This window comes from Syngnathus floridae, chromosome 3 (assembly GCF_059516105.1).
Source record: "Syngnathus floridae isolate MCC-2025c chromosome 3, RoL_Sflo_1.0, whole genome shotgun sequence".
Taxonomy (NCBI): domain Eukaryota; kingdom Metazoa; phylum Chordata; class Actinopteri; order Syngnathiformes; family Syngnathidae; genus Syngnathus; species Syngnathus floridae.
Window position 1 is genome coordinate 14,278,708 of NC_142415.1, and position 15,802 is coordinate 14,294,509.

Here is a 15,802-nt window from a genome sequence, read left to right on the forward strand (position 1 = left end):
AATTTTGGTTTCCTTTGACCCAGCAAATTGAAAGAGGTTAGTGAAAGAAGTCAACCAGCATAACATGTACCTGATGTTGGCTTTTATTGTCAATAAACACACAGAACAAAATTATGAAATGAAGTGAAACATGTCCATATGAATGGAGGTAATTATGGCGTCGTTGGCTGGCACCGGGGACAACTGGCAGATCCCAAACACCTTGGCAGCAGACGTCCAGCGCGGCATGGCAGAACGTGGGTGGGAGAACAACCTGGTCACCACCGCATTGCAGGTGTTGCTTGCCAAGTAGCCACCAGGATTATAATAGTTTTGGAGTTCTCATTTTAGTTTTATTTCTAGGTCATTTTGAGCTTATTTTGTAAAATTTTTGTTGTTTTTATAAAAAGCATTTTCATTGTTTATTTTGTTTTATCAATAAAAATGTTTTTTCAGTTTGTTATTTTGTTAGTGTTTGTAAACTAAAATAACCTTGGTAGCCACTCCAGCTCTAGAAATCCAGGTGCTTGTTGGCAGAGCCACAGGCAGAACCCCCCGCGGCTGCTCCTGCCAGTTCCCCCCTGCTCACACGACTCACTGTCTCAGATAAGTCGGGAGGCAAATGTAGTCGCTACACAAATGAGAGTTGGAAAGGGGGGGAAGGAGGAAGGGGTGGGGAAGATCATTAGATCGGATGGCAAAAAAAGTGGATCAACATAGAGTAGATCTACCCATTCGATGATGTTTGTTCACAGAGAGCCGTTAAATTACATTAGATGCTTCAGCACTCTGCACAGAACAGCCAGCGTGGAGTAAACCTGCTAGCGTGTTGCTAAATGCTTCGCAGAGCTTTAGGTCTGTTACGACTCAGGGAACCCGTGTGTGTGTGTGTGTGTGTGTGTGTGTGTGTGTGTGTGTGTGTAAGAGAGAGAGAAGCCACATTGTGTGGCCTGTAGCAGGCATTTTCAGACTCTGGGTACGAGGACATGGGGTGACATTTTTCCATGGGCCACTTCGTTATTCTAACGATGATCAAACAACTACAATGCTATAGGATTTTTTTTTTTTTGGGGGGGCAGTTGCTTCAGTCTTAATATTGATGAGTTGTTTGAGAAATTTGCGAGCCCATTTAATACCGTTTTTAACGGAAAATATAAAATTGTTCCACAATGGAAGTTGAACATGCAAACATTTGAAAACAATCATAAAGTAGAGATGAAAAATGTCACTGAACATTCATAAGACAGTGTTGTGTTGTTGAGGCGAAATTCTGCCTGAGTGAAGATATATCGTAGCTATATAAAAACATAGTAAATAGATGTAAATAATTGATTAATCCCAAAGGTCTGCATATATGTAGCTCAACTAAGTTGACATGCTCTTTTTTTAGACAGAAAATAGATTAAATCTATGTCAAGGTGAATGGAACTTTTCGCTAAAGTATAAGTTTTCACCGTGTAAACATACCCCGAGAGAACAGCTGAAATGTACATGAGAAGTATGTGTGAGCTGATTGGGTGTGTAACACAAATGAGAGCCCGAGTCTTTTAACTGAGTTACTCGTTTCACAGAAAAGCTTATCTGGAGAGCAGCCCTGTGCCAACTCAAAGCACAAAGACGTTAAGAGGTTAATGAGGGCCACTCGTGCAAAGCTCCCTAAGACCAACACGCTAACTGCTATAAATCTTAAGCGTGGCTACGCAATGCTGCTTCAGGCTCCGCCAGAAAAGCCGCCTATGGCTCTCCAATGAACAAAGTCTTGAAGAGGCTCTGAGAGTGGGAGAGGAAGCTGAGGTGAAGTGCCTTCAGAGTCGAGTGTGCTCAGGACAATGTCGGGCAGTGTGTTGCTTGAGCACCTCTGAAGGTATCAGAATGAAGGCATTTTGGGTACAAGAGGAGCTAAAGCCTGTAATTTGCCCCTGAAAGAATCTGCCAAGACATTCGAAACCTGGTCAAAGGGTGCACCTCGCCCCCCCAACTCTCCCCCTAGCTCATTCCTGTAAGCCTTCTCTGCCCACTGTATCCTCACCCCCTCCAGACATGCAGCTTTCGTAGAGCCTTCCCACTCCCACAGATACTTATCTGTTTCCTAATGAGTAGGTGTTTTGGTACGGGCTTTAACGGCGTCAATACTAAGAGATAATTCGGTACTACGAAATGCTCTTCACCGCTCTCGGGTAGACCGCTTCCTTTTTTGACTATGTTTTTTTTTTTTTTTTAAAGGATCCGGAGATTCTAAATATCAGAACGTTTGCTGATGTTCACATCTGATGTGGTAGGACATTTTACTCCTGCTACAGTGGCCAACAGATCATTGGGGCGTCAAACCCATAAGATCTCCCGTGAACTCAAGTCCTTTGTGAGATGAAACAAGAGGAGCGGTCTTAATGCTGCACAGCAGATTATCTAAGGCAGGTGAATACTGACCACTGCGAAGGACCTATAATTTTATGTTGGGTGGTTAGGTAAGGTTACATGGGATGGATGGGATTCCCTCTGGGTGGATAGATATAAGATACGTTAGCCACGCTAAGGCTTGGAACGGTGTGTGCAGAAGGGATGGCGATAGCTGCATTACTAAATCAATATGCAGGTTGGGTTGGGTTGTTGTGGTGTGATATTCTACCGGTGGTCCTTAGTTTACAAAGGAGCACGAATCCTTCGGTGGCAACATAAGCCAAATTTGTTGTGCCGTTAACCGCTGCACAAATTAGGTTACTTCGCCTATGTCATCTTAAAATGTTGTAAATTGTGTGCTGTGTTGCTCTTGTTGTTGTGTGGAAGATTTATACAGTTGACTATTTTTCTTAATCATTTCAATTTGGCAGTTTAACATTTTTCTTGTAGTGTGTAAAATGAAGACGTTTATTTTCACTTTTTACACAAGGATTTTAATGTGGCTTCATTTTCAGCATTGAGAAGCTTGCCGAGAATAGCAAGATGACGAAGGGGTCGAAGCGGTCAACTCACACTGAGATATGTTCTTTCTGCGTACACAGACACCTGTGCAAACTCACATATCGGACTTGAGGGGGCTTCCAGACGTTCCGCCTCCACCCCTGCCAAACTTCACCTGCGTAACCTTTCGTGTCGTTCGCTCAGTCAAGTGTAATTGAAAAAGAAAAACAATGCATTGATCAAGCCTGGACTCAGTCCTGCTTAGTGCACTGCAGCGGAAACATACTACTGAGCAGGGGATGGAGGAAAATCAATCACATATACATCATCCTCAGAGGGTAAGTTAAAAAAAAAGAAGAGGAAGATCACACCGTTGTCTGACTGTCACGCATCCACAGCCTTGGCTTGGCTGTGTCTGTTTGGCTCAGGGCTGTGTGGGCACACTGAGCATGTGCGGAGTGAAGGTCAAAGCAATCCAGAAGTTCAGCTCAGCTCCTCTAACCTCCGAGTTCAGGGACACATGAGAACAATCAATGGTAACGCCAAAGTTGGAGGGAGGAGCAGACAAAACCAATCGATTGGCTCCAAACATTCGTCAGAAAGCTACTAAAGCTTTAGTAGGCTAGTTGTTGTCCATCACTCGTGCAACAAGGAGAATGCATACAGGCTAATACAGAAAGTATGTACTTCACTACCATTTAGGTCTTCCGCATTGACACCAAATTACTGGAGACTAGTGGTGGACTTAGAACACACATGGTATGGGACGCTCAAAGTCTGCTTCCCAATGACCTGCACACACTATGGTGTAAACAAGGACATCCGGAAAACCCTCACAGGCATCGTGGGGTGTATGTGTGAGAGAAGTCTTTCCCGGCTGCCTGGCAACCTTCACGAGGTTGTAGAAAGAGGGTAAGAAACAGCAGCAAGTGGGAAAGGGGGGGTCGCCGGATGAGAGAGGATGGCGGGAAATTAGACCATTGGCTGTGGTGCAGAAGGGGGGGGGGGGGGGGGTCGATATGAACGTGAGCCACCATTATAGTGCGACATGTGTGACAGAGCATCCTCCCTGGTGGCGAGCACTATAAAGGTTCGCGGCTCAGCTTCGTTCCGCGGCCAGAGGGGCTGGGAGTTTTTGCTGGCGACAGGCGGAGAGGTGACAAAGCTCCAAACGAGCGTTAAGCACTTGAAATGAGCCCTCGGGGCCAGCCCACAGACTGGCTTTGCCTAAGAGGGTTACTAATATCACCCCACAATAGGCAATTCCATTCGGCTTACCTATCACCCCAAAGACCCTCTTCTCAAACGAATATGACATTACATGCTGCTTGTTATTCCTCGCTTCCCTATATTGGGGGCGGATGTTTATTGGGATTAAATTGTTGTTTAATGCTTTGGAGAAGACATAAAATCACAGTTCATGTTTTTCCTTGCTTATATCATAATCATAGTTTTACTATGTAAATGTGCATACATTATGTTCTGAGGCTTAAGAGTTTTTTTTTTTTTGGCAGGATCTTAACAATGGATAAGCTACAGAAAACAGTGCCTTCAAAGGCATTCCACTAGTGGTAAAAGCTTACCAATGATCCGAGTATTAAGTGCTAATTTTTAACGAGTCATTTATTCCATAGTGTTTTAGCTAGACTTTCAAATGGCCCATGTCACTGTACAGCTTAAAACTATGGGAAACCCAACACCTCGCAGGGAACACATGACAACCGGTCTGGCCGCTGAAATCAGATTACTCGAGGCTGGATCATGCTCATGCAAGTGACACGATATTTACCATTACTTAGGGCAACCATTGATCATTGAATAATGGAAAGTCAGTAAAAAGACAAAAATTCAACAATGTATCTTGAATATGGATTACAAAAAATAAAAGCCAAAATCAACGAAGCAAAAAGGCTGACCACCACACGATAAACCAAAGTGCCCAGAAATCGAAAATAGAGGGAGAACTTTTCACAGTCAACATTGGGGAAACGTTCCCAGAGTTGCTGTTCCATCTGCTGACTAAATCACCTCCCAGTGCCATAATCCCCCACAGCGATAAAATTACACCCTATTGTGTGGGAAAATCATTTGCTGGATCTATAGGAACAAGTGTTAACTTTAACCCAGGAAAACCCAACATAATGAGGTGATGTGATCTTTTCAATTTGACAAGCACAGCATCATCCCATTTACGCCGGCCGTTCCACACAAGACTTCCGCTCCCTTGGCAGGAAAAAAATGCAGCCAGAGCCCCAGTATAAATCCTGTCACTTGGGTAATTCTAGCCCACCTGCAGCAAACAAAAGCTGACGAGCTGCTTGACCTTCCTCTTCTTTTGCTCTAACAAAGACTGCAACATGATCTCTGGCCTCACATAAGGAATAACCTGTTGATCCAGTGTGTTCGTGGTTTTTGATTGTTCAATCGACTTATGTCATTCTCACACTTATTAATGTGCAACTTACTGCTGAATACCTTCCTTGATACTCTTCTGATTCTTCAACTCGAATGCTGATGATTTTCAATCAGTTCGTAAAAACCGTCTTAAGGTGTCAGGAATGAATCAAGCAATGCTTTCTTGCTTAATGGAGACCTGCCCGTCTTATCACCTTGTGCCTGATCCAGGATCATCCAAGAGACATTCATAAAAACAGTCAAGATTGATGCCACACGGGCAAAACATCTTCTGCTTCGTGGCTAATCTCTCTGACAGAAGGATGAGTAAGCATTCTGAGAGTAATTATATTCCCAAACACCGAAAGAATGCGACGCGACTAATAACGTGAGTGATTTTCATTTTAGGCGAGCGTGTCCAAACAGGAAATTGAGTGGCTGACAATATTTCATGTTTATTTTATTTTTCCTAATGGAATGTTTATTCCTGCTCTTTGGGGTAGGTAGCTGGCCCACCATTTACCCTTCACGCTTCACAGACAGCATTTGATAGCATGTGCCATGTTAGTAAACATGACATGCATGGTAATCAGTTAGCTCTGCAGTGCTTCTGAATAAGCAAACGGACAAACAAGGGGCCAAAGTGTAAGTGCGCTGTAACACAACAACTTGACTTGTTATCTCCGTCGTCATCATCTTCAACTGAGGTCCTCTTGGGGCCTCTCCTTGGGCCTGTCAAGGCCTTTGACATGAAGGCGCTGCGTGGGGCCATTTGGTCTCTTTTCAGATCTGTTTTGTTTCTCTTTGCGGGCCTGTGTCGGTATGGACTGTGGGCGTTGTAAGGTTGACAGCGGCGGGGGGCGAGGGCACATTGACCCGAGCGGTGATGGGTTGCAAGAGGGGGGTTTAGATGGTGTTATGGACTTGGGCACAGCCAGGGAGTGCTGGTCCACCCCTGGGGTGACATGGAGCCAAGGGAGAAAGGGAGCGGGATAGAGGGCGAAGAGTACAAACATGTCTAAGTGCTGCCTTCACTACACATAGGCCCATAGCAAAGAGAGCGGCTGCATGGGTTATGACAGCAATATCTGGGGGACCTCTTGCGCCCTCCAACACATATTTTACCCCGCAAACTATGAACGTCCTCAGGTTAAAGCATCGCTGACACGTGGTAGGAGCAGGTTTTCCAGCGCCATACAGAGGTCCCGCTATGATAATCACGCTCCGCCAAAAAGCTAGCATACTTAATATTGCTTCGTCATTGTTGAGACTGCATGACGTCAACAAAGCTTCAAGTAGGATTTGGACGACAGAAGTAATCAAGTAATACGTCTTTTACTACTTTCATGAAGTCTAATTTGATCATACAGTAAATTTGGAAAAAATCTTTTTGTTTGAAAATGTGTTCCTGACTATGTGGAAGCATGAATAGGTGATGAAGGATTACAGAAAAACTGTCTTGAGATTTCTTTCCATTAGTCCCCAAAAAATAAAAGCCAGAGCATTACTGTGGAGCTCTAGTCATGTAATATTGATGCTTATTTCTGGGTTGCTGTGAGTAAAGAACTACACAAACTGATTGTACAAAACACACACCCACACACATGCAGATACACACGCCTCTCTCCAGTGCAAATGTCAGAAACGTGTCCAATACCGGGAAAACACAGCCTAGTTTTACTTAACTGTCTTATGGAAACCAAACAATTTAGTAGACAGAACTAACATTTGACAAATGTTAAGGTCATCTAGAGGTTACTGTGTCAGTCTGAAGAAGTGACTGACCCACTGGGAAGTGTGGAGGTAATCACTCCTGCAGAAGAGTTGTGCCAGCAAAAAAATCAGCACCAAGCAGGTTTGAGGCATCTTTAAGACTGCACCATGCGGCTCACCATTTTAAATATTTCTGATGTCAGTCATGATAAAAATCACAGATTAAATGCAGTGTAAGGACAAAAGAGAAAAGTTGGTTCTTTTGTTGCTGAAGCCTCAGAATGCGGCAGAGGATGTCTGGTGGTTTACAGCAGCTGTATTGTGTCACAAATTATTATTTTTTTTAGTCACACCTAATAAGATTTCATGCATGACAGAAATTTCACTTTCACCCAAGTTGTGCAGCAGTTTAATCTCTCCTCGACACAATTGTTTAAGATAATGTGTCGATGTCCTTCAATGTAAAACCTTTTGGTGTCTTTGTGCGAGCTTGCAAGCGCGGGTGTGTGTATGTTTGCGAGCATCCATGTCTGTTAAGTCTGTCCCAACGAATAAAGAGTGCTGGGTATAATCCATCACCAGTTGATAGTGCTCACAAAAAAGGAGCCCTTTTTGCTGAGAGGACAGCCCTTGTGCGGACAAAGACCACCATACTGGGGACTTCATAGGACCCTGCTGAAAAGGTGTTGCCCAGAGTAACCCCATTCACATTAACAGGCATGCTGGCCAAAGCCAGTCATTACTGCTGACTTGGACCAGCCGGGCCACACATAGACCAGCCTAGAGCCTCGAACGCCATTCACAGCACATCAGTCGACAGGCAAACAGCCTGAACTCTGCCACTGGGAAGCAGCTAGAATTGTTACCATTCTATTGCAGCAGCCGTCTTGAGATTTCTTCTCAAAAGATAGAAAAAAAACTTTGTAAGGCTAGATGAGGATATTCATAGATGTTCTGGGGATATAAAGAACCAGAGTTAATGGCTCATTGGTGTGGTTATACAGTATTATAATGATGGTATTTGAAAAGCAATGATCTGCTTATTCATTGATTTGTAGAATTTTGACGGAAGAATGCACTGATCTGTTTATTCATTTATTTCTACAACTTGGATGGAAAAATGTGATTTTTGGCAAACTTCAAGAACTTGTAACCTGAATTCAGATTTATCTTTGAATACACCATACATGTTTAAAGATAATTGCTGAAAACTTGTGCAAAGATCGGTAATTATACAGGACTGAAATGTGGAGAATATGTGTTGTATAATTTGCTGTATTTTACCATTTCAGTTATCCTCAATTTCTGGCTATGGCTAAAACTGCTCCCGGCAAGAGTTCCCCCTCCACCATTACATTAGAACTTGAGTTTGCTCGTATCTGGCATGATTGTGAGTTAGTTAGTTATTACTAGGCCTAATGCTAACACGACAACATGCTAAAACTTCTTTATATTTTTTTTTAAATTGCCATTGGCACTGTTGTTAAAACTATGTAGTGTGCCAAATTTAGTGGAGTTATTTTCATTTTTCACTTTATTGTATGGGGAGTTTAAAAAGAATAAAAACTTTAAAAAATTGGATGACCAATTTAAGCGATTTATTGTTCATTTTCTCACTTACATATGGGCTTTAAGTGGTAATGATAAAATCGGCATTCCCATCCAGAAACTGTCCCTTTTTGTGCTTCGTTGAAACAACAGCCACCCCGTTCTCAGTGTGGATATTTTCTCTGCAAACCTAGACTGGAATCGCCTGGGGCCGCCATGCTTTGTTCCACTAATCCACTGAACTTTTAAAGCACTCTAGAAAACTAAAATTTGACCCAGAAGCTGTCTCCTCTCTGATATAGATTTACATCAACATGACGGAGCGCGTCAAAACACCAAAACTAGGGACAATTGGAAATGTAAGAGCCAAGACGGTGAAAAATTTTAGTGACTCACACAGTGAGGTGCTAAATAAAGAAATACGATTTAGAAAGTCACTAAAGATTTATTGGGGGTGTTACAGGTTGCTCTTTATATTCTAGCAGGAATTTCAGCATCATCCTAGGGCTGCCACAGAACTCAAGAGGCATTTTTTCTGAAAAAGCTTGATTGTATTCCAAATTTTCTGCAAGGGATCACTATTTACAACCAACCTAAATTCTCACGGCAATACTCATTGACAAACAGTTCTTCTGCTCTTTTTTCCTGGCTCTCTTCATCACACCACCACCTCTGCTCTCATTTCCAGTACAGTGTCCCTGTGGGCAGGTGGTGGTTGTGTAATTTTAGCCACAACTAGGTGAGGTGCTTCCTGGGTAGACTATTGGCCAAACCACCTTTAGGGTGTTCGAGGGTGTCAGAGGCAATGAGACATCACTTCGGCCGGCCTGTCAAAAAATTCACCACCTTCCATTTTCTCCATCACCCCGAGCTTCTTGATACACCGGGGGTGATGGGGATTTTTGTTTGGTGTTTTTATTATTATTATTCTTATTTAGCCTGGAATACAGCAGCCAGCCGCTAACCCAGAGCACTGAATGAGTGTTAATTGTTACGCATTATTAAATCCATTACAAAGTGAGCCAGAGCCTGGGGAGCACACGGGCTGAAGTTAAAAATGGAGGGAGACAGTGCTAAATACCCTCTCTGGAATATGACCCCTATAAGAGGTGACATCTCACCTCAGACATTGTTAGCATTTAAAAAAAAAACAAAAAACATAAAAAATAATGACCACAGAATTAATAACAGAATTTGGATCATGAAAAGCAAAAGCTGTTTGCATGGATACATTTTAAAAATACACACAGAGGCCACAGACCTCTTGCTGCTCATTTTTGATGGGACAGTACTCTGCGTTTCGGTATGAGATTAAATTTGTTTTGTCTCATTTTTCATTTGTTTTTTGTACTGCATGTTAAAAACTAACATGATACTGAACAATCAATAGCTCTCTTTCGAAAAACGTACTATGCAACAACAGTCTGAATGATTGTGCTCTAAATACTCCAATAGCATTTATTTGGCTCAATATAAAGATGAAAGAGAGTGAGTTTAATTGGCTGTTTAAAGTTGCTTTTTTTTAACCACACTTGTTTTTTATCGTGCCGCACTAATATATGGGTTCACAATCCAGTGATAGAACAGATTGTACAGAGGCTAAGAGACTGTAGAGATTGAATAACAACATTGGAAAGAGTTCCAAACGCGGCCATCCGCTTCTTCAGCTAGGCCGAGTTGGGAGTTTTGCTGGGAAATGGGCGGCCTGCCAGATTGGGGCCAAGTCAGAGTGGTCAGGGGATTACAGTTCTGCCGTGCTCACCGCAGGGGGTGCGGAGTGGGCCTCAATTACCCTGGAGCGGCGTGTTTGATTTGGCCCGGCACTTTTGGGGACAGACCAAAAAGCTGAATAATGCACCATTAGCAACTCAAAATCCTGAGCTAAAATGAGTCCACTTATGCGTCGCATACAGTAATTGTGTGTCCATCAAAGACTGGAAGGTCGGCAGCAATTACCCCGATAACAACACAACAACTGATGCGTAACATTAGCTCACAAACACCTTTAAGTCCAAACTTGAATTCACAGTTTCTTAGAGATGATGTGATGGTGGAGCTGTTTGTATTTACAAATGTAGATGGAGAGAGGGAGCAGAGAGAGGGAGGCAAAGGGGGAGAGCCTGCTTCTCTAGCTACAGTTGGTGCTGTGCAATTGAATTTTACAGGATATGAGGCAGCAAATGGCATGTAAAGGCTGAAGCATCAGACGCTTGCAGACACACGGGCCAGACAGATAAGGGAGGTGTAAGTGAAATCATTAGGTAACTCTGCAGGACATCCGGGCCACTTATGGAGGTTGGCAGTGAGCTGGGAAAGCCAAAGGTCCTCTTGAGCTCCACTGAACACACACTCAGCCTCACAGACATTCAATGGTAGAAAACAAAAACACAAGCAAACAACCAACTGTTTGCCCTCCTATGCGTGAATACACACGTGCTAACGCACATATGCACGCACACACAATCTTGATTGAGGTATACCCCAAGCGATTGTGTTTGTCCACCTGAGTATGAAAAAGCCACTTTGGCTTGTGCGGAGAAGATGGTGCTGTTCAAGCCGGAGCTCAGCTCAGCTAAGGAGGGGGAGCAGCCAAGTGTGGATGCACCTCATTACCTCACTCATCCACACACCAATTACCCCTAAATAAATACACCCAGCCCACAGGCGGCAACAATGACATCCGCCCTGAAAAGGAAGAAAGGAAGCCGTTCAGAAAGCATTTGCACGCACAGAAAAGTGCTGCTGGATAATGATGGACAAAAAAGTACAGAGAAAAGAGGCAAAAAGAAGAACATGCAGGGGGGCTTGGAGTTCTTTTGAGAAGCTCAAAGACACGACGGAGGAAGAGAAAGAAAGCAAAAGGCACAAAGCGAGTGCAGTGAAGTGATTCAGAAAATGATCATTTCTTGCTAAATTTCACCCGACACATTCGCAAATGACTGTTGTTGTGAGGGAGGTGACAAAGTTTAATTGTTTTAATGCAAGCAGCCATGACATGACTCCGGCGCATTTAAAACAAGGATGATGGGCTAACACAGATTAGCAAGAAAAGAAACACTACTTGGCGTAAATGCACCGCAAGTTAATCCAAAAGCCTAAGACCGGAAAATAGAAAACAACAAGCGTGCTGCCCAGACAATTTAAATGTGAACTCCAGCCACTCTGTTGCCAATATATGAAGGTGAGCGAAGGATGCACAAAAGGTGTGTGCGGCGGAGAAAGAAGACAGATGTGTTTTCGGGGGAAGCGGGAAAGCCAAGAGTTTCTTCATCACCCTCCTCTTCCACCTCCCTCCATGTGGGATCCTTCTGCATGGCTGACTCGGTCATACCTGGGGGACAAAATGCTCTCTGTCTTTCATTCTCTGACTGTCTCTCGCTCGCTGCCCCACTTTTCTTCCTGCAATGCATGTTGAGCCTGTGCCACGACCAAAAGAGTCAGGTCTGAGCCAACGGTTTTTAAAGGAGTGGTGATGAGGAAATGAAAATAAGAGCTGGGGGAACTTCCTTAGTCAATCAGTCAGTCAGACTTAAAACTAGATTTTACATGTTGAATTGGAATCGTTCTCAGACTTGGTTGAACCTTGTTAAACACCAAATCTAATTCAAACTGAATATGATTCAGCAAGATGTTATTGTCGAATACAGGCATTTTATTTTCATGCAAAAAGTAAATACAGTGCTGCCTTGATTTGAATTATAAGACAACAAAGAGGCATAATCATATCAAAAGTTTGGGTGTTAAAACCCTTTGAGCAAATATTTGCCCGCTCATATATTTTCAAGGAGTCATTTGCATAAAACGACTGATCCAGAATAAAGTACGAGTCTCCAGTCCAGTTCCACTCAGATATCAGCTTTGAGGGGAACTGTAGGATTTGTGTAAGAATTGTACAAGCCCTAAGTCATTAAGAAGAGAGGGTGCGTGAGTCACTTCCTCCTTAGCTACCTGAGAAGTCAGCTGACAGGTGCAGCATCTCGGCACATGGGAGTGGTTGCATTCCGGATAGGCCGTGACAGCATAACCTATGCAGCCAACGCCGGCTGATTCACCTGATTCCTCACTCTCCGAAACAACGTCTAGGAACGTGCCAGGTTTCCACTTCATTGGTTCAATCAACAGAAGGTGATAGATGGAAGTGAAAGGTTTATGGGACCTGATACTAATTGAGCGAGGGCATGACAGCCTAATGTGGTGCCACAGGTGGGTGGAGCAGTATTGGCATGCTATGGGAGCATTGATGGAATTCCTGCTGTTAACACTGGAATTTAGGTCTGTGTGGAATGTGAGACTTTTTTTTTTTTTTTTTAATGAATTAGACACAATGGTCACAAAGTGGTCCTGCAGATGGACTTAAAACAAGAGTGTTCCTTGACACTGCAGGATGCGCACAGACACAGACACAGCAAAATGAAGTGTGTGAATAATTGTGAAAATTCTCAAGGACAGTGAAATACAATTACTAGGTCTTGTCGTGAAAGGCTCGCGTGACCGGAGAGGCGCCACGCAGCACCTTTGCGGAATGCACACGCACACGCACACACTCCATGATCAGGCATTTCCCACAACAAATCACAAGAAAAATACCTTTGCTGCTTTTGTTTGGCGTCATCATGTTCGGTAAGCAAGATGTGACAAGTCAATTAGGTAGTTACATAAACGACTGATTCACAATACAGTATTTATGGCCGTGTGCTGCTTAGAAAAATATTGATAATAAAAATGTAGTCAGGAACCATAACAGTCATAGGTATGTATTCTTCGTCCTCTGCAAAAAACAAAAACAAATATTCCTGCAGTTTACCAAGTCATATGCAGTAGTTGGGAAATTCTACTTCATTTGCGTCTATGTGATTATTAAACTGACCCCCAGCGGCCAAGTCTAGTAGGAGCCAATGAATTATTCTTCCTGTACATTACTATTGCCTTCACAATCATGCTCTCTTACTATTTTCAATTAACTATGGGGCACTTAAACTAGGGACTGTGTTTGGAGGCCAAAACTCACTTCAAAACATCAAATTCGACACCACATACAAAGCACCTACCAATGGTAATGACAGAAAAATAAACAAGAACAAAGAAAATGTCCAATCAAACATCATTCAAATTATTCCAACATTTACATTACACGATTCTAACGTTGAATACAATGATAATGATTGAAATGTCTGAAACTAGTATTTCATTAAATTTGACGTGGAATAATGCTATTATTGGAAAATTAGTTACATGCAACTGTTGGAATTTTCTTTCATCCATCACGGTAATGTTCTATATTGTGTCATCATTGTGTCACTCATACCTCAGCATGGTATCAAATTGACAAGATGACACCGCCTTTGAATGACAAAAAGACACATTGGATTTCTGTGGACACAATACATATTGGCAAACAGACTTATTTCATCTGCCAAATCCCTAAATTAACACCTTTTTGGTGAGAAAGCTCCATTTGGAGCACGTCAAACCAACACCACAGCTGGCATTCAAGGGTAAAATTAATTACTTCAGATACATGTGCTTCCTCTCAAAGTGGACTTATTTGCATTCGGGAACATTCAGCAGAAGTAATCGATGCACACACAAAATACGGCCACCCAATGACCCGGGCCCCCGTCTCAAAGTGCCCCGCCCCTCCCATCCTCGCCCCCTTCCCCAAAAGCCCTGGCTGCTCAGCCATGCATGGGGAAACAAACACAGGTAGCGAGAGCAAATCAGACGGCGACAAAACACAAAAACATGAATGGGGAGAATTACAATGATGTGCCGAGATGAAGGACAATGGGCCTGGCATTAAACAAACGGCAAATCCCAGGATGGGGCTGGCGGGAGTACGATACAGATTACAGGCACCTCGGCCCCTGCCTGGGGACCAGGGGAAAGGCAGAGAAAAGGACACAATATTGCCAACTGACAGCTGACGTCTTCATATAAATGTATGAATTTACATTCCAATTAGAGGAAATTTACATCTTAATCACAGAGAGTAGTGTGTCACTCTCTCGGTTAGTGTGTTGCTACGGTAATGAGGTGGGATGCTGCTGTGCTCCCTCATCCAAACGGTGATCTGTGAGCAGACGACACCTCCCCGTTAGGAGGAAGCTGCGACTGCCTCCGCAATTCAGTAATATTGGTGGAAATCCGTCTTAAATACCAACAAGGCGCGAGCCGGCACCCGAGGATAATGTGCCCAATATGGAGTTTGAAAAACATAAACCCGACCTTAAATACAGTGTGATGAACCCCAATTGTCTCAGACTGTCACTCAAGTGACAAGCTTTCAGGATTCGGAGGCATCCCAGTGGTAATTTCCATACTAATAATGGGTGTATCATCATTAATGATTTCTACTTTGTTTTATGGAATTTAAAATGAATGGGGAAGCCATCTGTGAAATTAGTCAAACATATCGTGATCGGGTGCCAACAAAGGTAAAGTGAGGGGCGACTGTCGATGGACTGTCAATTCATTGTCAACATCCGTCTTGTTATCGCTCAATCAGTAACTATCAAAACTTTTGGCAGCGACGCGTCAGTGTTTGAGGTAAAAAGCAGTCAAGAAGGAATGTTTTGTACAAGTTTGTCAAGTTTACAAGCAAATGAATATGTTGTGCTTACAAGAATTTCTGGTTTGAGGTTTGGCTGCAAAAGTGGCAAGCCTGAGCAAGCGTCTGACATGCTTGCAGAAGGAGCATAATACCAACTTGCTATTCATAGTCATGCCAACATAGTAAAGAAGTCAACATTTAATGAACAGCTCAAAAAAACAACTCAAAATAAGTTTAATGTAAAATGATGCCTTGAGATAAGTATAATTTGTTCTGTGACTATGATAGTAACTCAAAACAATCACATCTGAAATCATCTTTATCCATTGGAAAAATGCCATTCATACTTTCGAGCTGCCCCCAAAAACAAGTTCATTTTTTTTCTTTTTGAATAAGCTTCTAGTGGACAGAAGTAATTAGCAATTCTTTGAAGCTGCTAAAGAATATATGCCCAAGTATTGTTATATTATGTGTGTTGCTCCACCATTTGTGTTCAAGTGTGTTTGGCAAGCGTCTTCTGTTATAAGTAGACATTTGGAAGCATGATAATTATGACATGTCAGATTACACCAGGCCATAACATTCTGACATGATGACTACCCGAAAGCCAAAAACTCAAATGCATATTTACAAAGTACAGAGAAGCACTGAGAGGACAAGCGTGGTAAAAATGAGTAAAACGTTGCGTGCCCAGGGTAGGTGTAGTATGCGTCCCCAAAC

The 15,802-nt window shown here is 42.9% G+C and overlaps 1 protein-coding gene across 1 annotated transcript in view; it reads right to left on the reverse strand.

Annotated features, from left to right (window-relative positions):
* Positions 1–60: 60 nt before the first annotated feature.
* elp4 (elongator acetyltransferase complex subunit 4) overlaps positions 61–15,802 on the reverse strand; it is a 43,880-nt gene continuing 28,138 nt past the window's right edge. Inside the window, exon 10 of the mRNA XM_088370635.1 lies at positions 61–610. Within this exon, the coding sequence (XP_088226761.1) occupies positions 491–610 (120 nt within the window). The 3' untranslated portion in view covers positions 61–490. The remainder of the gene's footprint in view (positions 611–15,802) is intronic.